Source organism: Anthonomus grandis, chromosome 1 (assembly GCF_022605725.1).
Source record: "Anthonomus grandis grandis chromosome 1, icAntGran1.3, whole genome shotgun sequence".
Classification (NCBI taxonomy): domain Eukaryota; kingdom Metazoa; phylum Arthropoda; class Insecta; order Coleoptera; family Curculionidae; genus Anthonomus; species Anthonomus grandis.
The window spans coordinates 53,876,722-53,902,286 of NC_065546.1; the positions used below are offsets into that span (position 1 = coordinate 53,876,722).

Genomic DNA, 25,565 nt, shown 5'->3' on the forward strand with positions numbered 1-25,565 from the left:
AAACATTTCTCGAAGAGCTTGGAAAAATTATTGATCACACTTATAGGACGATAGTTACCTATTTCACATTTATCACCTGATTTATATATTGGAGTGATTATTGATACTTTAAATTGAGTAGGTACTGTTCCTGTTTTAAATATTAGGTTGATAATGTGAACCAATGGTTCAATAAGGTAAATATGAAATTTTTTTATAAATTTTGAGCTAATAGTATCTATCCCAGGCGCTGAATTGTTTTTTAACGAAAAAATATGTTTAATTATTTCATTCCTATTAGTTGGTTTTAGAAACATTGAAGATACACTGTTATGATTAATTTTGAATTGTTTTTTTGGCTTTTTTATTTGGTTTTGCATATTTACTCCTACGTTTATAAAATACTGATTACAAAAGTTTGCCATGTCTTTGTTATTTGAAAATTCTTTGTTATAATTTTTATTTTTATTATGTCATTTCCTTTAGTAGTAATTTGATTTGTAACCTCATTTATAACCTTATACATTTTGCTCATATTATTCTTAGATTCCTCAATTTTTGTTTTGTAATAGTCATTTTTACATTTATTTATTATTTTACCCAATGAGTTTCTGTATGTTTTATATTGTTGTTCTTTTTCCAAACTATAATTTTTATTCAATTTTCTTTTCATTTTGTCCCTATTTTTTATTGAACATATAATAGCAGCAGTTATCCAAGGTTTTATTTTTTTAATTATTTTTTGTTTTAATATTTTTGCCTCTTCACAGCTTTGTATAATATGTTCGACAACATTATAAAAAATTTTGGTTGCAATTTCGACATCATTAATATTTAAGATAGTGTTTTCCCAATTTTGTTTTATAAGTAAATCTTTTGCCTTCTCATTGTTTAATATTTTTATAGTTTTAATTTTTATATTATTGGAAACATTACCTGCCCGAACCTCGTCTCTAGCAAAATTAAGCAACACAGGATAGTGATCGGTAACGTCAGTTTCCAAAATAAAAGAAAGATGTTTATTTTTGTTTTCCAAACATTTTTTTTTAAGGAAAATGTGGTCAATACAGGTCCTTGATGTTAATGTGACCCGTGTAGGACCAGTTATAAGGGAGTAGAATCCGTAAGACATCAAGAGAGCTAGGTAGTTATTTGTATCAGCTGAATTTTCAGATAGAGTATTTATGTTTATATCTCCCAGAAGTATTTCTGTTTGCTGATTACATTCACGTAATAAATAATTTTCCAGGTCATCGAGAAAAGACGATACTACCGTCGAGGGAGGTCTATATATACACGTTATGCCATATTGTATATCAGTTATAGCTAAAGTTATCCTAATCAAAGTAATTCCCGACCTAATTAGTTTTATATTTTCTACTTTGTTTATGTTTAAATTATTTTTTATATAAACAACCACCCCATCATTCTGGTTACAGTCTCCCCCATTATAATACATTTTAAAGCCCTCTATATTAAATTCATTACCAACCAATTGCCATATTTCACCCAAAACAATAATGTCGCAGGATATTAAATTATATGTTTGTAGAAAAACTATCATTTGATCAAAGTTTTTTTTTAAACTTCTTATGTTAAAATGAATGATATTTAAGAGTTTGGAACCTATGTTAATTTTTTTGCTTACATAATCACAGTCCGTACTTTGTTGATCCGCATTATCTAAAACGTCCAGTTCTTGTAGCACTTCTACCTCTTGCCTATTATTTGCCATAACTTCCATCATAGTCAATTTTGTTTTTCAAAAGCGTGATTTGATGTTCAAAAGACGGACAAGTTTTGTCGTTTGCGGCATGATTTATATTGTGCTCCAAATTAAACTTTGCGTTTGCATGAATACAATTGATGCATTTTTTTTGGTTTTTTGGGCACTCCTTAACTGCGTGTTTCTCCGAACAATACTCACAAAAGACCTCATTCGGACATTCCGTATTTTTGTGAAAAAATCCTTGGCATTTAAAACATCTGGGTACACTTATATCTTCAAATACTGGGTAACGCTGCCATCATATATATAGTTTCTTTACTGCAATTAACTTATGAAATAATTTGGCTGAACAATTTCCGTAGATAGTATAAGAATCTTTTTTTTTATTGAGTTTAAAGAAAGTTATTTCTAGGTGGTCCATTGCTTCAATAAAATGATTTTGTTCCCGGATTCTGGCCTCTACAAATTCACTATTTAAATCGTCTTTATCATTTATTTTATAGTCAATTATCTTGAAGCGGGGATTTCTTAGTTTTGTCAGCTCTATGTTGTAGCCATTCAATTTTTCTTCTGCTTCCTTTTTAAGTATATCTATATCATTTTTTCCCTGGCATTTAACTAGAATATAGCCGTTTTTTGTACTTTTTATACTATTTACACTAATCTTTAATTCGGCAGGATTTATCTTCTTTCTCAAGTCTTCCTTTATTTTTTCAATGTTCTGGTGTTTTTTTGGCCTAATAATATGTAAAAAAAATCTTACACAGCTGGTGTTTTTAGTCTAATTGAGCCAAAACTTATTTTTTCTCATAAGAACATTTTTAAAACGAGTTTTCTATCTGCTGTGACATCACAAATTTAATAAATATAGCTTTATATTTATTAAGTTTAGTATAAAGGTATATTTATTAAGTTCGTGTGTGACTTAGTTCTTTTAAAGAAGAATCTACTGATATGGCAACTGCGCATTTCCGCGTGTACCACGTCCGCCATCTTGAATTTTTCATTTCAATTCAATTTATGGCTGAGTAAAGTGTGTTTATAGTTTTTTTCGAAAGTTTCATCCCCTGGGCGCCATGGGTTACTAGTTGCTCAACGTTTTGCACACGAAAGTGTGCCACAAATATACATAGATATGCTGTAAGTGTTTTTTAGCAATTTAATTGTTTATATTATGGCTAATTTCCATAGAAGTCACATATTGCGTTGCATCACAGCATTCCCCGAATATTTGATCAATATATTCATAAGCTATGACCAAGGACAACATTAATGAATGATTTAATTAACGTTAATTGGGCCTACATGAGTAAATTTAATAAGGACCTTTAGCTGACAACAGTTGCCCTAATTAAGATTATCTCATTCGAATTGGTTTCCCCATATATTAATCTTAATATTACACTAGAAGAACTATAAAAAGTGATCAAACATTTTGTTCAAGATGAATTGGAAAGTATGGCACCAGGGAACTAAGCTTATACAAGGCATTGGCATATTGACAAGGTCATTGAATTCACTCATTAGTAAATAGAACTGATGAAAAATGTGAAAGTGAACTGCAGCTTAGAATGTTAATATCTTAAATAGAGATGTGTGGATAGTATCTACTCGATACTTTAATATCTGATACATGCCCCCAACTACTCATTACACGAATACTTTTTTAAATCCCAAATTTCCATGGCACCAGTGGCTGCTTATGTGTACTAAATATATTTTATAAGTAAAATATGGCAATATTGTTAATAAAATGAAATAAACCACCGCCGATGGGCCTAACAATAATTATTAATCAATAATACCTATTTATATTTGCCCGGCGTTGTCGCCAGTCGCCACGCACTTGCTTGATACTTCGAAACTCGATACCTTGTTCTAGGTAAAAGTATTTGAATTCGTCTGTTGTGCCCGATTACTTGATTCCTTTAATTAGCATAAGTATTAAATTATCATTTTGTAATATCTTACTAAGTCTTGATAACCCTCTATAATACTCAAAAAATATAACAAACGCCAAAGCAAGCCCTAAATTTAATATAGGTATTCATATAAAATCATAATATTTACCTGATGTATATTCACTAACAACTAACAAGTAATGACTACTTTGTAACAGATACAAAGTATCTGATACTTAGATATAAAGTATCAGTATCTACTCAATACTTATAAAAGTAATTGTTGCACATCACTAATCTTAAAAGCTCCTGTCGATACCTCTTCAGAAAGCTTGTTTCTTCAGGTCAATGTTGTCAAATTGCAAAATCATTCAAAACAACGATAATTTTGACTCCCATAATTACTTATCCCATATAATATGTTAGGCGAGGCTAATGTAACCTCATTTTGTTTATGAAATATCTTAAAGAGCCAGAGTGAAAACAACCAGTAACAACTTAGACAATAACATCATATTATTAGATTCTCTGGCTGGTAATAAATTATCTTCCTATTGCTATGCACTTAAAATTACTTTCACCAATGTTTGTATGGAAACTACAAAGATTGCATATCATGCCTCTGTAGACTCTTAACTCAGGTGTGAAGTTGCCTTCTGAGAGGATATCCGTCAGAATATTTGACCTCTGAAAATGTTGCACCAGAACAATCTTGGAACAATAGAAGCAGACAAAAGGGCAGTAAAATTTTAACACTACCATCACCTTGTATTCTGAAGGCTTTAATTTTTGTCAAAGAAAATCCAGTGCAGCAGATTGCATTACACCAGATCTAAACGTGATTTGAAAAACATCAAGTGCACTTTTAATTTCATTCAAAAAAATGTTCAGTATAATCTAATATTGATTTTCAACAAGTTACCTTTAGAAGTACAGTCTCTGAAAAATAAAAAGTTCAAGAATATGCTTATTCAATTGAAGAATATTTAACACATGGTAGTTTATAGTTTACTCAAAGATACCTACACCCTTGATTTTTTTATAGCAATAAAACCCAATTATCTGTTGGGTCATAAAAAGACATTGAACATATATTATGTCATCAAGTAAAATTGAATATTCACAGCAATAATAATTCCCCGACATTAAATGCATCTGTAGTGGAATTAATAAAAAATTGTGTAGTAAATAATATTACAACCGATATTTGGAAAAAACTCCATACATGTTTTAAAGGTAGAAAATTCTTATACGTCTATAAATACCAATGTTTATCTCTTAATAATAAATTTAGAGAATCATAGTGACAATAAAACACAATTAAATTTAGAGTAAGGTAGAATAAGTTATTAAATAGCTAGTGTTTGAATTTATAAAAAATCGTTGTATTTTGTATTCAATATATATTAATTATGCTCTAATTAATTAAAAATAATCCATGGCTTTAACTGCCTGGAATAAACAATCACAAATAAGAGGAATAATTCAGAGGTCAACAGATTCAAATAAAAAGAAAAACTAGTGATTCCACTGCCTAGAAAAATGAAATAATCAGGAAAACTGGATGTATGGAATAAAAAGAAATTTTGGTTTAGCTTCCTGGAATAAAAGAGAAAATATTCATAAATTTGTGTTATAACTATAAGGTACAAATAAGGAAAAAATGCTTTATTGTGTTATCAAAAATTTAAACAAAAACAGGACACTCCAAATATTGAAAATATGAAGCCTTTTTAACAAAATAATACATTAATTAAAAAGTTTATTATTTTAATTAGGCTTTTGACAAGCTTTGTAAAAAAATGTGAAAGTGGGCCTTATTATCCGACTGTTCGGTAAATAAGGCCCCATTAAATTAATTATGTCGGTCAAAAAAGCTCATTAAATAATAAAAATATAAACGTAAAAAATACATTTCTAACCAAGAAACAAATTTGACCACCAAAATCTAGGAGCAGTTTGGGCAAATAAAGTCGTCATCATCATCTTGTGAGAAGCCAACACACGCCTCGTGACACCAAGTCCCGCACGCTATGCACTGTCTCATGTCGATTTTATCTTGTGTCTGGCAAACAAAACAAAACCAAGAGTCCGTAATTGAAGTATTTACTTCTAAAGTCCTTCTTCCAATACCTATTGAAGATGATGGTATCGGCTCCTTAGTAGCAGATATTTTGGATGGCTTCGTAGTGGGTTTGGTAACTGATGCAAAAAGATCTTTAGTCACCGCTTGTGCCCTGTAGTTAAGTGATTTCTTCCTTGCTATGTTAGTTTTTCTTTTTTCAAAAAGTTCAGGGGTTGGTAGTAATTCTTTAAAAGATTTATTAAGATGGTCATTATTAATGTTTTGAGTAGAGGTAGTTTTAGTAGTAGCTTGTGGGTTTTTGTTTATTTTGGAATTTCTCATCACCTCCTTTAGCGTAGTTAAAGGCATGTGATCTTCAGAGTCATCTGAGTGATAGTCATGTGACAGATTATTGATAGTGCTTACAACGGTAACATTTGTTGGTCCCGGAATTATGTTAATTTTCTGCTGAGGCTGTTCTATATTTTCTGGAAGACGTTGAGTTGCTAAAGATGGGGCAAACGCCGATTCAGGTATGACAGTTGGATCCAGTGGAAACATGCCAGTGGCTCTAAATCCATTGATAATATTTTCGGGAGTCATACATTTGCTCCAGACTTATAACAGAAAATATAACCAAAGCGGCTTTTATTAAGACGTCGGTGTGGATGCGTATCCCAATATGGAAGAAGCTCCTGATCCCAACGATACTCGAACGAGCGATAAACAGCCTTGTTCAACGGTTGTGGAGCTCGTGGGTGGTATTCGACGGTTAACAAAACAGTCTAAGTCCCACTTGATCTGCAGCATCAACGATTGAAATATCTAGGTGGCTAGAAGCTCCGTCAAAGATAAGTACAGCCGGTCCGTTGTTCTTGTAGCGAGATAGATGTTGTAGAAATGCAATAAAATGTTCTGTCGTCATACTACCCTTCTCCGCCATTTTCACAAGGGAACTCGGTGGCAGACCATCTTGCCATTCAGGCTTCAATCTTTTGCCCTTAAATATGATCATAGGAGGTATGGAACTCCCCAAAGCATAGCAGCATCCTGCAATGGGCACGTTCTCGGCATGTTCAGGTGCCACGAGATGGATGCGCTTGGCACCTCTTTTCCCAATAATTTGTTGCTGGTGGTGGATGGTCAACCTGCAACCCTTTTCATCCATATTAAAGAGATTTTGGGGATTCTGTTGAATATTCATTTCTCTGTAAATATCGGAGAGCTTGGCAAAATAATTTACTATGAATTTATTGAGCTTTTGAGCTGTCCCAGGATTCATAAGTTGAGCTTTCGGTCTAGCAAGATGTGGGTTGCGCTTCAAGAACCTGTAAAGCCAATATTTTCCAGCTACACCTTTAGACGTGCGAAACGGGTGTTTAATGTTATTGTCGACACAGAATTTAAAAGCCGATCGTCTCACTAACAGAGGAGTTAAAGGCATGCCAATTTCACACAAACGAATGATTCTTTCCGAAAATTGATTTTCCTGATTTGCTGTTAAAATGCTAGATCTACCCATCTTTTTTATAGCGTCTCCAGATTGTATGTGGTTCCGTAGGGTTCTTCTCGGAATTTTGTAATGTTCTGCGGCTTGTCTTTGTGACATGGTTTGACTTTGTATGGCATTTATGGCAGACTGAGGTTGCTCTGACGTCCATATTGCACGTTTTGTTCTTTCTCCTGGAATTTTAGGTATCCTTCTGGAGAGAAATTAAAGATAGAAACCTTGTCGTTTAATAAGGCTCACCATTTATTCAGTGGCCCTTAATATCCGAATTGGCAATTTTTATTTAAAATCTAAATAATTAAAAACTTATTTACCTTTTTGACTAGATTTTTACATCAAAAGATGCTCTGTGAAACAGAGAATGTAAGAAACCCAAACAGTAGAACCAAAAAGTTCGTTAAGTCAAAAAAATTTACGAAAATGTGGCACACGAGAATTATAAAACGGACAATAATTGCGACACATCAACTCCGAAGATAATTTAACACTGTTCCCGCGAATCCCGCGTGCTGCTTCCTTTGAGTTCGTTATAGTAATATGTGGTATATCTAAGGAGGGGAGTAATTTGACGTTGTCAGATTGGGGTTATAGTTTTAAATATTAAAGATATGGTCAGTGGGCCTTATTGACCGCCGGGCTTTATTTGCCGCGGGTACCTTATACTCTATTAAGTTATCATTGATGTTTAACAAAGATAACCTAACCTGACTTTTTTAATAATTTCCAAGAAAAATATTGAATCTGGACAATAGCCTCTTTGCAGTGTCCTATAACAAGCAAGCAAGGCAAATACTGAATGTCTTACACCCTGGCCCACTCCTATAATAATATATATATATTATGATGTATAGCTTTAATAATAAAAGTCTTGTTATTTAGAAAATATTTTACAATTACAAAATTGACAGTTTAGAATGGCAAGATTCTAAGCATAAAGATTCATATATCTAGATGCCTGTTCTTCCATCTAACCTAATTATCTATGCAATACTAAGCTATAATATAGACTCTATGTATTATAGAGGGTAAATACATTAGTTTGTTATATGTATGTATGTGATAATAGAGTATGATAATGCCAGTGTTTATTGTATTAATTTTTTTCTGATCATTGTGAAAGCCCACCAAAAAAAAAAGAAAAAAACGTCTGCCAAATTACATTTAATTGTTCTGATAATTTCTTAAAAAATTATTTTTTAAAGTTTGACAGCTATTTATAATTTTTGAAATCTGAAGATCCAAACTTTAGAAACCAGAACATTATCTTTTATAAGTTTGGGTTCAGTCAAGGCTGTGAGATTTGACTGATACATTTTGTTTTCTATTTAATCGAAGTGATGTGGATAACTGTTTTTAAAGTTTAAAAATGTTTTTTCAATACATGCTGTATGAATTGTAAGTCACTATCCAGAATTAACCTCAAACTCTTGCAATGTTCGACGACCTTCATAGGCTCTTCATTGATATAAATTAAGTTCATATAATCTTGTAAAATGTTCTCACAGTTCTACCACCAAAACCAACATATAATAAACCAACTGAATTTTTTAGAATTTGTCAGTTTTTTTTAGTCATAAGTAATGGGACTTATCAAGTTAAAGGAGATAGGAACAATTTAAATGCTTTACAAGTAATGAATGTCTTTCTATTCACAAATTTTTTACAAAACTATTGTGTTAACAAAAATGTAATTTTCTTTATTTCAGAGCCATAATGGCGCTTTTACCGCTTGCCGAAGCCCTACCGGCAGAAACCACCCACTTAAACAATCTTTCCGCATCCCCATTCGTACTAAACAGCCCCACCGGACAGCCCCAACATGAACACAGTGTTGCGCTGGAAGATGGAGCCGGTGTCGCCCCTCTCTTCTGAGGTAACCACTCATTTTTATTTACCACTATTACCAAAATCACGTTAATACCCACAATTTATAAGGAGGCTTCACTGCTCGATGAAACTCTTTATCACACGTCGGCATTCGACGACGTAAAACTCGAAAATGACTCCTTTGAGGACTGCGAAACGAAGGCGGAGGTCGCGTCTCACATATTGGAGAACTTGGAGAAACTTGTGGATCTGGACGAGCTTATTAAAGATGGTAAGGGATTAGTTTTTATTTTATTTATTTATCAAATATTGTCTAACAGGAAATTCCTAAAAATAAGACAATATATGCTTAACAAGTGAAAAGTAATTTATATAGAATCAATAATAATGATTGGAGCAATTTTGTGTTTTAATGTATCTATAGTGCCATTAAACAGGTTAATATCATTATTGCTGTGTAATAAATGTGTGTTATATTAAACCATGAGCAAGCTCGATATAAAGGTGCATTTCTTGCTTAGTAAGTTAGTAGGTCTATTTTCTAAATAAAAACGAAGGTGTTTTCTAGTGTGTATAGGGGGAACAAAAAAGTTTAAGTCCCTTAAAAGATCAGGTGCATCAATTTTATAGTTGCATAGTTTAAATAAAAAAAGTTGGCTTCTCAGAATAGCACAGTGCCTCAGAGATAAAAAATTAAATCTTTGTAGAAGTAGTTTATGGTCATACCCCTTTGGAGGGTATATTCCATCAATTTTGAGGCATAGATACTTCAAAAACCTGCGCTGCACATATTCTAGTCTGTCTATATGAATATTAGAGTTAGCAAACCATATGATTGCTGCATAAAGTAATTTAGACCTATTATACAAATTAACAAGACTCTTCAACCTTTCAAATTCTCTTGTTGATCTGACTTGGAAACCAAAAGTGTTCAAGGAAGATTTAACAACTTCATCGATGTGTTTGTTGAGTGTCAGTTTTTTATCAACTATGACCCCTAGATCCCTAATAGAGTGGACATTTTCTAGGGCAGTATTACACGTCTAACTGTGCTTAATTTCATTGTGAATATTTCAGATTGACATACACTTGCACTTTTTATTATTCAGAGGTAGTTTATTTATTGTACACCAGTGTGCTAAAGCAACAATGTCTCTTTGCAATAGATCACAATCTTTAGATTCTATTATGCGAAATATTTTTAATTCAATGCAAATAAAAGAGACAAAGAGTTTTAGAAGGTCATGATGGAAAGCCGTAGATATCATTTTTTCGATGATAAGACCATGGTCTAACCTATCGAAGGCCTTTGAAGAATCCGAGTACACAACATCCAATTGTCTCCAGCTTTGTATGCTTTTTGTAGAAATTACGTGAGATTCGTGACGGTCGATCTTCTACTGAAGAAACCGTGTTGTTTTAAGGAAATATGATTTTTTTAGTTGATGAAATAAGCTGTCATAGATACACATTTCAGACACACTTCTTGTTGGACAGCATGGAGGCAGGTCTATAATTTTCAATATTGTCTGTTACACCGCTCTTATGTATTGGCGTAATTTTAGAAATCTTCCAAACATCTGGAAAAGTGGAAGTTTTTAAAGCAAGATTCAATATGAGGAGCAAGGAAGCTGTGAAACATTGTGCACAATCTCGAAAAATAAATGAAGGGATCATTCATGTCCAGCTGTGTGTTTTTTTTTAATTTTTTGCGGCAGAGTCTTCACCTCATTTTCAGTTAAAGGGTTTATTAATGTGTTATGGGAGCAGGAATTCGGGCCAGGGTGTGTAGCCCCTGGATGCGACGACTCCACGTAAACACTCTTGAAGAAGTCAGCAAAACCATTGGCAGGAATTCGGGAAATGTTTTTCCTTTGACGTATTTTCAAAATTGTTTGGGATCATTTTTTACAAATGACTCAGTTCTTTTAATATAGGATTTATAGGCATTATCAATTTTAATTTTTGTTAGTCTTTGAATATTAGAGGATGCAGTATAGTTAGAATGAAGTTTATTTGTTCTGTATATTTTATAAAGTTTTTCCTTCTTTTTTCGCAAATGTTTGATAATTTCATTTGTATACCATACAGGGTATTTTATTTTGTATTTTTTGTATTTAAAGAGAGGCACCGTTTGGTCAAGTATGTCATATAGATGCTCATAGAAAAGTGATACTGCCAAATTGACATCAGACGCAGTAGTTATAAACTGCCAATTGGTTTCCGAGAGGAATTTATAAAGCAGAGGGAAATAAGCCTTTTTAAAGTTGTAGCATTTGCTATTGGGATTAGTTTGAAAGGAGCCACATGATGATTTATTCTCCAAAACCAGGGAGACATTGATGTTGGGATGCGATTTATCTTCAGGGACAAGTGTTTGATATTCTTGCAACCTCACACTCAAAATTACTTATTACAAGATCCAATATATTATTGTAGGGATTTTTAAATGTATTAAATTATTTGAAACTGCATAATGCCATAAAATCATTTAACTTATTAAGTTGGGGAATAGATGTAATATTAAAGTCTCCAATGAAGATGACCCTATTGTTTTGTATGGGCTCATACACAGAAAAATCTACAATAAATAACAAAAATATATACAGGTTTATAAGATATTAAAAGCTTACATCCCAATATATCTATCTGAGGTTTTATTATATGTTAAGGGGTGTTTTCTTGATTTAATAGTGATAGAGTCATATTTTTAAGCTCCGCAGGGAGAGTGGCACTGTTTGGTAATGTAGTGCTTGTAATGGTATATTATGAAAAGATTTCAAGTTTAATGTACTTATTTTTCTATATGATGCAAGCTTTTTTAATTTTACTATAAAAAAACAATTCAAATATTTATTCCCGCCATCACTTGTTCTATAACTATATATGTAGACAAATATCAATATCATAAGTTAGTAAAATCAATGAAAAAAAAACAGAAAATATAAATAACAAACATTTGACACAGAGCAAGATAGTGGACTTAACGCTCTTTATATTTTTATAAATATTCCAAAGAACAATAACACTAAAGCTATTAAAAATCAATCTACAAGCAATACTTAAAATCACAGAGTTAAAGGGAAAAGAACACCAAACTTAGTGTAACGACAATTCAGTATAAAACTTGTTTCACGTTGACACTGTCTGTTAATTAAATGATAAAACATGTCGTTATTTTTATCATGGAATTTGCCAAATTACACATTCAATCACACAATTGGGCGAAATATGAAAACTAATAATGGCCGTTGGTACAATACATTAACAGCCATTAATAAGTTTAAACATAAGCAGTATGCCAAATATCTCTCTGTGAGCACTAAGTCAAGGTAAGCTTAACCGTTGTTCCATCACTCTGTAATCATGGTTCTCCATTCTAATACCCTCCATAAAAGCACATACTCTAAGAAATTTATGTTGAACACGTTCCAAGAAAACTGTGTGATTTTAAAAAATATGGTGACCACACAACTGAGCAGTATTCCAAAAAAGGACTTACTTACACACAGTAGACCAATCTGGTAGCCCTCATTGAAAAATACTGGCAATTTCTTAGAACAAAACCAAGCATTTTTGAGCCTCTTATTGATATGGATCTGATGTGGTCAATAAAGGCCAACTTGCTATCCAAAAAGATACCCAGGTCCTTAATAGTAGTGACAGACTGACTAGGTCGATGGGAACCCATTCAGTTTGCGCGTAAAGCTAATAAATACGCACTTCTTGATGTTAAGTTTCAGCTGATTTTTCGTACACCAAACACAGAATCTGTCAGGATCTTGTTGCAAGAGTTCCTGATCTAATGGACTCGTAATAGATCTCCAAAACTTCAAATCATCAGCAAATTTTAGACATTTACTATTCTTAAAACAATAAGTAATATAAAGAGTAGAGGGGAACAGTGACTGCCTTGAGGAACACCTGAATTGCCATATATCATCTCAGCCAAGAAACCACTAATTTTAACATGCTGCACATGACCAAACAATAAACCAGAGAACCACAACACCAGCTGTCAATGAAAACCTAGACCCACCAACATTCCCAATAGGATTCCAAAGGTTAACCCGATCGAACGCTTTGAAAAAGTCAATATATATAGATTCCACCTGTACTTGCTCTCCCATGCTCTTCAGAATGTCCGACTGGATACAGACACTGTGATAATTTTCAATATTATCTTTAGCTTCGCTCTTGAAAATTGAAAACTCAGGCATCAGGAAACACTGAAACCTCCAATGACCTATTAAAGAAAACATACAACGGCAAGGTTATTGTGCAAACACATTGCTCTAAAAAATAGTTAGGTAGACCATCGGGGCCCAGAGACAGCTTTGCAGGAAGCTTAACTATCTGCTAAAATATATCCCCCTTTGTTATCCTCGAAACGTTTATATTACTAGCAAAATTATTGATGGTAACTGTCTCACCCTAAAAAGGCAAATCTTGCTTGTCAGTATAAACTGTGTGAAAAAAATTCACAAATAGATTAGCAAAATTCTGACCAGTGAAAGCAGACTGATTATTATTCATAGAGTATGGTCATACTGTCATTTATACATTTCTAAAAGCTGCAACATTGTGTCAAAACTTCTGATATATTTTGAAGAATGGAGATCTGAAAGCCTTTTATATTCAGCTCGCAGATCTGAGAACTTCTTATAATTTGCATATGTGCGATCTGAGTATGCACATAATGAGCTCCCTTTTTTGCGTCAACTTTCTCAATTCTGAAGAGAACCACTTAGAAATTGAAAATGTTTTGTACCTCTTCCACTGGGCCACACATGTGGCAATAATTTCATAAAATATATTGGCAGCTAGGTTCAAATTATTCACATTAAAAAAAACTCATACCACTCAATAGAAACCAGAAAGCTATTAATTTCCCTATAATTGGCACTTCTAAAATCATAGTAATACTCATATTATGTTAAAATGTCGACCCTTGGTCCCCCAGCACAAGATACAGCACAGGCATAGCCAAAATGATGAACGCTACTCTGAAATAGTGGATCAGTGGCTACGGTAATGGGTACATCTGAGACATTAGACAATCCCAAATCTAAAAATACATTTCTACTGTTGGGTATTTCATTGAGTTGAAAAAGCTTAATATAATTAAACTACTGAGCTACCTGAAGACCCGGATAGGACATTGAACTTTGGTCTTACTTAGATTAATCTGCTTAAGTTGTGTTCCTTGGAAATTTTCATGATTGATTCATTCATCAGCTAACTTAGTATTTTGAGGATCAAAAAAAAATTTACAACCTTAGTGTTGTCCAGCATACGATTGTATCTCAGAGTTAGCAGCCACATTTGGGAGATCAGTGTGTATAATAGAAACAAAAGTGATCTCAGTATAGAGCCCTGAGGCACCCCTGATATTATATACTTTGGATAGGAATATTCATGATCAATGCTACACGTTGGCTTCGTTGCCAAAAATAAAATTTGAAAACAAGCAAAGATATATTATGAAATCAAGGTCGATTTCATCAAATACTTTGAAGTAGTCTGACGCAATTAGGACTGCTGCCAGTTTTTTATCTAAGGTTCTAAATATTATTATTATTAATATTCAAGAGGACACTTCCCTAAAACCAGATTGCTGAGGAGGCAAGACATTAGTTTCAAATTATCGAGGAACCGACTCGTGTCACTAATGTAACTTCCAAATTATTGGATCCAATATTCATAAGCAATCCTGATACTGTAACTTCTGTAGGTACCTTAAATGCTGACAACATTAGATTTTTCTGACATTTTATTGATCACACGTTAACATACTGTCATATCAAATTACCGGCCAAGAAAAAAAATTTCATAACTCGTTACGTTTAAAAAATTCAAACAATTTGATGAGGTTCAATTTAATAACGATTTGCATGATATTCGTTGGGATAATCTTTATTATATGCAGAGTATTGATGATAAAGTGAACTTTTTCATGTCTAAACTAACTTCCCTATTTGAAAAACACATTCCCTTTAAGACTGTTAGAGTAATTAAATCCTGTTCATCCTGGCCAACACCTGCATTGAAGGCATTAATTTATGAACGGGGCAGAGTTTATAGGAAATATAAGGTGAAGAAAATTGGTCGAATTATAAAGAATTGCGAAATCTGACTGAATCTTTGATCTGAAACTTTTGTGGTTTATTATTAGCAAAATAAATAAATCGAGTACGGTCTGTAAAATTATAATTTTTTTAATTAATATTGAATGAGACACGCAGTCAAAAGCGTTACTTTTGGAAGATCATTTAGGGAGGCATATTATGTATCCAAGCCCTCCTGCATTTCTTCAACAACATAATTTAATAAGTTATTAATATTTAGTGTTGTACACTTGCCACGGAAACCATATTAACCTGCATGAAACAAATTATTTTGTTAAAAATAAAGAGTTATTTGATCTTTTAAGAATCAAATTCAACAACGCAAGACTTCTTTTTCGCTTCAAATACGAGTAAGTACCGAAAGGCAAACCAGAATGTGAATGAAATCGGGACAAAAGATCGTTGTTCTAAATTTAAGACAATGGAAGTTCGAAATGTAGACTTTACTATATTTATCAATGTCTATCACTTTCAAAAACACATATATAAACAACAATGAATCAAGATACCTAAAAAAAGTGATTCTTTAAAATACTTTTTGTCTTTAGGCCGTCCTTAAGATATTTTATTCTATTAATAACGTTGCTCTTTGACCCGCTGTTTACACGACAAAGATAACAACAAAAACTGGCAACATATTAAACTCTCCGTTTTTTCCATATTCGGATAAAATCGTTGTCGTCAGGCGGAAAGGATAAATAATGAAAATCTTTTCTAGATAATTAACAGTTTCATTGGGTGTAGTCTGGCTTGTAAAAAAAAAGGAAAATCGATCTTAAACGAGTTTTTGTTGCGTTAAGAAAAGATTTATGAATATTTTAAGACGGGAGGAAAAAAGCGGCCGCCCCTGAGCCCGACAACTATGTGCGCTATTTGCATAACAAAATACCTGATACCTTTCAAACGCACTTATGGAAACATTTAATCGGTTCATACTCTCCGGTTTTTCTGTATGAAAACTGAATTAAATGATTGCAAAAATTGCTAAATTTGATCCTTGCAGGTCACGGATAATAACGCATGGCCGGTTTTGTTTGTTTATTATTTTTTTTTTTGGGTTGCCTTACATAAGATAATATCGTTTCGTATTGAGGACAGTTTGCTTAACCCCTTTAGCCAATTTTTCCACTTCAACCGTCAATTATCTATTCACAGATTTATTCGACGCTCTAAGTCAACTTAAAACCACGATATCAAGATCTATAATTTTTAAGTAAATATGTTGTTTTCATTGCTTCCAGACAAAGGCAGCTGGTAACAAGACTTATCTGGTTTTCTGTTTGCGTAGTGACCTATTTGGGGGGGGGGGGGGGGGGGGGGGGGCTTTTTTTTAATTATCGTAATTAAGTTATCAGTGAAAAAGTAACAATTACTGAGAATTATCTCAGTTTGAAAATATAGGCCAGCTTGTGTATTTAAAAAACAAATCGTTGGCCTCAAATTTGGCATTATTGCATGTATTTTCGATTTGTTTTTAGGATCCACCGATAAATTTCACGCGCGAGTGGACCAAATTGTTCCAAACTTATTTGGGCATAATTTTAAAATCTATTATAATCTGTCCAAATCCCCGGAAAGCATAAAAAATATGGCATCAAATGCTTAAAAGACGCGAAAAGATATAGACTAGAGGTGAATTGTGCATTTTTTCGTTTTCTACCGCCGTAGTTACTTCTACTATGTTTTGGATCGTAATAAAATTTTATTTTTGCTACGCATTTGGACTGTCTACATACGCGAGAAGACATTTCATTACGATCGTCTGAAGTTCTTGGGGCTCAAGTGGGATTCTGTGTCAAAAAGTGGGTCAAAAGTCTACTTATTGGGTTTTTACCGCATTTCACGTCTGTATTATGCCTTGGATCGTAATGAAATATTATTTTTTTTATTACGCAATAGGACTGTATACACAAGGGAGAAAAATTGCATTACAATTGTCCTAAAATTCTTGAACCTGAAGATGGTTTTCATGTCTTACTAGAATAGTAAGTCAAAATTCTAATTTTTTTATTTCTTAACGTGTCTGCCTATATACGTAAGAAAAAATGTCAATCCCTCAAAACAATTTCTTAAAATTTTATTCTGAGATTGATCGTTCTTTTATGAAATCACATCCACTAGTTTCCCTAAGGCTATCTTCAAAGGGAGAAATTACTGTGAAGGTCAAATATTGTCCTGAGATACTACTATGTAAGAGGTCAGGCACATACACACTATTTCATTACGATCATCCAAAGTTCTTGGGGCCTCAGAGGATTCCATGTTAAAAAATCTTAGAGATCTTATAGTTCCAAAGTCTAATTTTTTGAGTTTCTACCGTATTCCACGTCTCTAATATGCCTTGCATCATAATGAAATGTAATTTTTATTATGTAATGTGCCTATACGTTTCATTACAATCGTTTAAGGTTCTTGGGCCTCAGATGGATTTCCATATCAAAAAGGTCCAATTTTCTCACTTTCTACTTGATTCCACGTGTCTATTATGCCTTGCATCGTAATGAAATTGTGTTTTTATTTTGTAATGTGACTGTCTACACACGTGAAAAACCACTTCATTACGATCGTTGGGCATCAGGTGGGTTTTTTCATCTCAAAAAGTGGGACAAAAGTGCAATTTTTTCAGTTTAACTTTAATTATTTTAACAATTAAACTTTAATTATTTTTAGTCTTTTAGAAAAATGTTTATCCGGATGGTCAATAACTTTAGTCTGAACAATAATAATATTTATTAACAGTAACCGTAACCGTAAAATAAACAATAATTATACTAAATGGCTAATTATTGATTAAATGATTAAATGTCTTCTGGAAACGGTATACTATCGTAAATACCACTAGGCGACGGGTAGTTTCCCGATGACGTAGGGTCTAGTGACGCTGGTTCTTAAATTAGGGTGATGTGACCGTGGCTGGTTCCATTCTCAGCTGATGTAAAATCTCTTACGATGTCTTTTTCGAGTGTCAGCGTTTTAATTTCTTTCCGAATCTAACACTACCGTATTTCACATCGCTAATATACCTTGGATCGTAGTGAAATATCATTTTTTGTACGTAATGTGGCTGTCTACATACGTGAGAAAACATTTCGTTACGATCGTCTGAGATTCTTGGACCTCAGATGGGTTTTCATGTCAAAAAGTGGATGCAGAGTCCAATTTTTCGGATTGCTAACGCACTTATGCCTTGGATAGTGATGAACTGTAATTTTTTGTACGTAATTTGACTGTCTACATCTAGGACAAAACATTTCATTAAGATCGCCCAAGGTTTTTCGGCCTCAGATCGGTTTTCATGTCAAAAAGTGGGTGCAAAGTCCAATTTTTCGGATTTCTACTGCATTTCACATCTTTATTATATCTTGGATTACGTAATATGTCATTTTTATTTCGTAATAAATAAATAAATAAAAGCGCCTTTATTTTCAACTTAGCTGTTGGTTTAACCGAGCATTAAAAAAATATACAATTATAAAATTACATATAAAATTAAAAAAAAAAGTTTCACAATATCATTTACCTATCAAAACTATCGCACACATGCTACAAAATTAAAAAGAAATAGAAAAATTATAAACATATTAGCAGAAAACAGGATATTAGTCATTTAAACCTAACAGTTGCTTTTTAAATTTTGATTTAAATGTGTTAAGTTCACAAATTATCTTTAACTTGACCGATAATTGGATATTTATTAAGAAGTTTAACTGATTTGTAAGAAAAGCAGTTCTGAGTCATGGCTTTGTTAATTTTGGGTCGTATTGAAACGAGTTTCGCGTAGATTAATATTATCTCTACGTGTTAGTTTTTCAAACAAGTAAGAAGGCCTCTCAGATTTGATTAATTTATGCAGGAAGCAAGCAAGATGTAGTTTTTGTCGATGGGATATATTTAGCCACTTTAGATCTTGAACTTTATTGCTCACGTAAATGAGGCGATTACAGAAGTTCTGGACCTTCTGTAATTTACATTTAGTTGAAATATCTAAACAAAATCCGTATACAAAATTACAATAATTTAAATTACTTAAGACAAGCCTTTACAGATATTGCGGAGATTAATATAGGTTTTTTGGAGTATTTTCGATACGAAATTGAAGAGTGTTATCGAACACTAAATCCAAATTTTTATACTCGGCAACAATAGGGCTTTTAACACCATCTATTGACACATTCAAATTTTCAGATGCCCAATCTGTGGCCGGTCCAAAGTAAATAATAGCTGACTTATTTGGGTTAAGTTTTAAGCCGTGAATATGCGAATATTTAAAGACGCACGCTAGACATTTGTCAAGTCTCCTCGATGCCTCCATTACATCAGATCGTAAAAATTAAATATGTGAGAAACCACTTCATTACGATCGTCCAATATTCTTGGGCATCAGGCGGGTTTTCACCTCAAAAAGTGGGTCAAAAGTCCAATTTTCAAGAGTTTCTACTGTAAGAACCAATTAACCTGTAATCGTTTTTAGCCTTTTAGAAGAATTAGTTTTCGAAAAAGCCACTGATTTGAAAAATGTTCATCAGGATGGTCAATAACTTTACACGCAATTTAACAGTCTGAACAATAATAATATTTATTACCAGTAACCGTAACCGGTAGTTTCCCGATGACGTAGGGTCTAGTGTCGCTGGTTCTTAAATTAGGGGTTGTTACTGGTTCCATTCTCAGCTGATGTAAAATCCCTTAGGATGCCTTTTTCCAGTGTTTTAATTTCTTCCCGAATCTAACACTTCCGTATTTCACATCTCTAATATACCTTGGATCGTAGTGAAATATCATCTCCAGTGCGTAATGTGGCTGTCTACATACGTGAGAAAACAATTCGTTACGTTCGTCCAAAGTTCTTGGGCCTCAGATGGGTTTCCATGTCCAAAAGTGGATCCAAAGTCCAAATTTTCGGATTTCCACCGCATTTCACGTCTCTGTTATGCCTTGGATTGCAATTAAGTTGTATTTTTATTTCGTAATGTCACTGTCTACATACGTGAGAACAAATTACATTATAATCGTCCTAGATTCTTGGATCTCAGGTGGAATCTTAAGTCATAAAGTGAGTCAAAAGTCCAGGTTTGTCGTTTTCTACCCTATTTGAAATGTCTAATATGACTTGGATTGTAGTTAAATGTCATTTTTATTGCAAAATGTGATCAAGAAACGCGAGAAAACATTTTATTACGATAGTTCAAGATTCTTGGGCCTCAGGTGGGTTTTCATGTCAACATTTGGGTCAGAAGTTCAATTTCTTGTTTCTACCTTATTTCACATCGGTAATATGCTTTGGATCGCTATGAAATGTCATTTTTATTATGTAATTTGATTGTCTAGACACGCGAAAAAATATTTCCTTACGATCCACAGTGCTTCGAGTGTATGGGAATGCGGGACAAAAATCAGTACACTTTTTGTACTCAACCGATTTTTACCAAAACTATTATGAAGCCTATACACTCAGCTACATATGGCATATTTTACATAATTAATTTCGCACTCACCTACTTAGAAATATAGAGAATAATCTATTTTATTTATACACCAAACTTTTTGAATTAAGTACCCTGCAAAACGATGGCCTGGGATAAAAAAATGCAAAGTAACAGAAAAATTAACTCCAAAAATGTAAAAATTTACATAATTGTTTATATAAAGCCAAATTTTATGAGTATGAGAAAAAAATAAGTATCTATTAAATATTAAAGAGTTGTAACAAATTAACACATCTATAGTTCTAAAACAGGACAAGAACATAACAAAATAAACAGCTCATTATTAAATTCAATAACTTTCCGACAGATCGGAATCATCCGTGTCTAAATTCAGGTTATTAATATTTGTAGGTAACGTATCAGAATACCGTTGTAAAGAAAAAGTATCATCCTCCAGGTAATCTTGAATATCATTTATGTTATATAGCCGCGATTTGGAAGTTGTAGCCTTTCTCAAGGAAGATATGAATGGATCTGAAGTAAGTAATAATCTGTTCATGATGTCCTTGTTTGAGGTTTCTCTTTATTGTTTTCTTGAATGATTTAGACTCACATTTCTAACCTCTTTGTGCTCTGCTTCAAGAGCATCCTCAGCTAAAAGTCCGACTGGCAACTCAACATTTTTAATAATTTTGCCTCCATGTACTAGGAGCTTATGCACACTTGATGGCATGTAGTACCAAGAATATAGGTCGATGTAGAGTGTCCTGGTGAAATGGTTTCTTTGTGAAAATTTAAAAATTGATGTTTTATCAATTCTAGTGATTAAAGAACTTAAATCTGGATTTTGAAAAAAATCGCCTAGCCCGTTATTCGTGGATCCGTAGCCTGGTTTGGGTTTGTCTACAATTAGGCCCATTTTGAGTTTAATTTCTTTCTGGATATTTTGTTTTCGATTTTCGAAAACCACCTTATTTTCAGGAGACCTAACATTTAAATGGTAATATATAGGCAATATGTAACAAACACTCAAAACTACGAATCCACGAATGAAGGGATGACAACCCAAAGTTAAGATTCTCAATTTGTCTTTTCGAAAACTTTATCTGTGTTCATCTCTTTTGGAGATGCACCACAGATAAATGTATTTCTGAGTTGAATTGGTTTCAGATCGGGTATTAACGCAGCTACCATCTAACATGGTAAAATGAAATTGAAACTGCACTTCCACATCCACACCATTAACTGAAATATGGCAACTTTCTAAATTGACAATTTGGTTCTTAAGATTGGCGCTTTCAATATCAATCAAATCAAATACAATAAAACGTAGACGAAGTTGGAGAGTTTTCCCAAAAAACATCGCTTTCTTCATTTACCAGTTTAAGAGGTGACATAGCAACTAAAAACAAATATTCGTCAGTCATAGTATCACAACTACTAAATTTTTGTTTGTAGATGCTATGCCCCAAACTCCCATCAAAACCATACTTACAAACAAGAATGAGCTTTTCATTTAATTTTATATTTAATGATTTACTTTCTAAAATTTTTGAAATGCTCTTAAGGGTATATTGTAACAGAAGTTGTAATTTAATTTCTGCTCCTTGTTCTGTAAAGGTAAAATTTTGAGTCAATCGATTTTGAAACACAAAACTTTATAAAAAGACGGCAAACAATCATCATATAAATTATTAATGACTGACCTCAGCAAATTGTATTTTCTTCGAGAAATGGTCCAAATCTAAAAAAGGTGCCATTGTATCTTGTAAGGGAAGACTTTTTTGTTGCAACGATATTTCTATTTTGTTTAGCGGACTTCTGTGCGGCGAAAGTTAGTTCCTCCGATGTATAACTGGGAACCAAATCGGCAATTCGTCTTTTTTTTCTCGTTTTTTGGCTACTGTCCGTAAAATCTTCTGCAGGTCTTCCACGTTTAGTTTTCGAGGAAGGTCCAGGCTCATTAATTATCCTAGTATTGATATTCAAACAAATTTTAGATTCTAGCCATGTCTTACGGTGAATTACAAGGTTAGTTTTATTTCTAAAAACTTTTTTGCCAATTCCGGCCCATTTTGGCACAAAGAATTCGGGCAGCTTTCAAATTTTTTTTTTCTATTTTGTTGGTCACTTGTTGATTTATTCATCAATTGACAAATGTTATCGCTTATTTGGTTTTACTGCTTTTTTTGGAAGCCAACAGCCATGTTTCTAGTAAATCTTTGTGCGTTATGCTGACGAGAGGTACTAAAAAAACAAATATTTGCTTAAACCGTAAATTACCGCAAAAACTTCAAAAAAGTAGTCAGTTTTTCTCAAAGAGACCTCTTAATAATAAAAATACAGAGATTGGAGGGACACGAAGTCAATGGTCTCAAATTATGTTTATTTTTTAAAAAACGATTACCGGTTATTCAAAATACCATTATCAACAAGCCCCTTCAAAAAGAGTTAGCTGCAATTAAACAGATTGCAGTAAATAATGGGTTTCCATTAAGTATAATTAATAAAATTTATTTCAAATTTTATAATAAATACAAGCTCTCCTATAATTTAATCCATAACACCAGCATTAAAAATTCTAGACTTCATTGCCTCACTTACTTTGGTAGTATCTCCTCCCGATTGGCTAAATTTTTTAAAACTAATTTACAGATATCATTCAAAACGTCCAACACATTATTTAAAAAGCCTTAACCCAATCGGGAGTCTACTCACTACTGCGGGGACTGTAATGCCGTTTACATTGGTCAGTCTGGAAGGAAAATAAAAACGAAGTGCAGGAACATTTAAGAGAATATAATAAACATAAAGATACCGAAATCACCGAGACTAAATCGGCTTTTGCAGGTCATTTATTGTCCTCAAAACACTTTCCTTCCATCCCGGAAAATGTAAAAATCCTTCATGAGTGAAGGGAAAGAAGCTTGACTAGAGAAGATGGAGATCACAAGGGCAAAAAGGAGTCCTGTACTGTCTTGTGTGAATGATGTTTCTACCTTTGAATCGCATATAATTTTTAACAATATTTATCACGACCTGGATAGTACGTAAGTTTAGCGCTTGCCTACGAACCTGATGGTCGCTGGTTCATTTGTCGACCCAGTCATATTTCACTTTTTATTTTTTGCTTTATTTCCGTTCTCCCGTTCAACCTCATTCTGCTTGTTTGTTTACTTTTATTTTATTTAGTTTTGACACCGGATTATTTAATGTGAACGTCAGCATTATTTTTTATGTATTTATTTTTGTTTTAACTTAAACGTTTGTGGTGTTAATCCAATAGCTTTACCGGGTAAGTCATATCTCAACATTGTAATTTATGTCTATGCATTGTTGTTTTTGTACTAGGGTTGCTTTCTTTTTTCTTTTAGCACTGACGAGGCCTTAGGGCGAAACATGTGTAATCGGTTTTTAAAAAATAAACATAATGTGTCCCTCCAATCTCTGTATTTTTACCGCAAAAACTGCATTTGCCATTTAAAAGAGCATAGTTTAAGCTATCAAACAAGCCCATTAATAGAGTATTTGCTTGGGGAGTGTTTTGAGATAAATTAGAATTTTTGTAAAATTTGTAGTAAGCTCAAAAATAGTAGAAAAATATATTAAAAGTTATACATACCTGACTTGGATATATCTATCTATATTTTACCATAAGGATTGAAAAATAATATAAAATTATAAAAAACGATTAAATACCACACACTTTTCAAACGGTATGATCTCAAACATCAGGTACAAAATAGAAAAAATGAGACGGTCAACTTTACGATAATTTTACTGAGGGGCAAAAAAAGAAAAAATATCAACATATTTATATACAGGGTGTAGTACGAGGGTTGTCTTTTAAGTTTTGCATATGCAGCTGGAATAAAACAAAAAATAACTTTTAACGCCTTTATTGTTTTTCAAAGTATTCTCTACGAAATTTAATGCACTTTTGCATGCGCTCAAACCAGTTGTCAAAGCTGTTATTCCACTCGTTTGTGGGTACTGTCAAAATTGCATTTTTAAAGGCGTTAACTGCTTCCTCTGGCGTCTGAAACCTCTGACCACGCAGTTCCTTCTTGATTTTTGAAAAAGTATAGAAATCGTTGGGACTTAGGTCGAGACTGTACGGAGGATGATCCAAAAATTCGACGTTTTGATAAGTTAAAAATTCAATAGTTTTCCGGGCTGTGTGCAAACTTGCATTGTCTTGGTGGAGAATGATTCGTTGTTGTGGGTTCGCTTTTCGAAGCTCAGCGATGACTTTCAGCAAACAAATGGTAATGTACCAATCGGCAGTAACAGTTCGTTGATTCTCCAGAGGAATTGTTGCAACATGACCTGCTTTTGAGAACGAATGACTTTTGTTGGCTTTTCTTCATCTTGAAATACCCATACAGACGACTGACGTTTATTTTCAAGTTCATATGAGTAAATCCATGATTCATCACCACTGACAATGCTGTACACATTTTTAGAGTTTCCTGCCTCAAAGCGGTCTAGAGTTGTTTGACACCACATCACCCTAGCTTCTTTCTGTTCTTTAGTTAACAGATGCGGTATCCAGCGGGAAACTAATTTTCTTATCCGTAATTCTTCATGCAAAATTTTTTGAATTAAGGTCTTTGAAATCGCCAATGAAGCCTCAATCTCACGATATGTCACATGTCGATATTCCGTGATAAGCATACGCACAGCATCGATGTTTTCTTGGGTGACAGCCGTTTTTGGTGCACCTGACCCTGGATCGTCGCTAAGACTAACCCGTCCACGCTTGAATTCTGCATACCAACGAGAAACTGTCGACTGATGTGGTGCTTCATTACCGAAAACAGAAATCAACTCAGCACAGCATTCTTGTTGAGATAATTGCCTTCGAAAATTGTAAAAAATGATGGCCCGAAAATGTTCTCTGTTTAATTCTATGGTATGCGCAATTTGCTACCTTTAAAAATTTACTGTAGCTGTAAAACTATATGTATCGCACTGACGTTTTGAATTTAAGAAAAGTA

General features: G+C 33.3%; 1 protein-coding gene across 1 annotated transcript in view; it reads left to right on the plus strand.

The window, feature by feature from the left end:
- The first annotated feature begins 2,682 nt into the window (after positions 1-2,682).
- The window catches only part of LOC126745858 (activating transcription factor of chaperone), a 59,220-nt gene continuing 36,337 nt past the window's right edge, over positions 2,683-25,565 (plus strand). Inside the window, exons 1-3 of the mRNA XM_050453890.1 lie at positions 2,683-2,848; positions 8,891-9,057; positions 9,120-9,282. Coding sequence (XP_050309847.1) covers positions 9,004-9,057; positions 9,120-9,282 — 217 coding nt within the window. The 5' untranslated portion in view covers positions 2,683-2,848; positions 8,891-9,003. The remainder of the gene's footprint in view (positions 2,849-8,890; positions 9,058-9,119; positions 9,283-25,565) is intronic.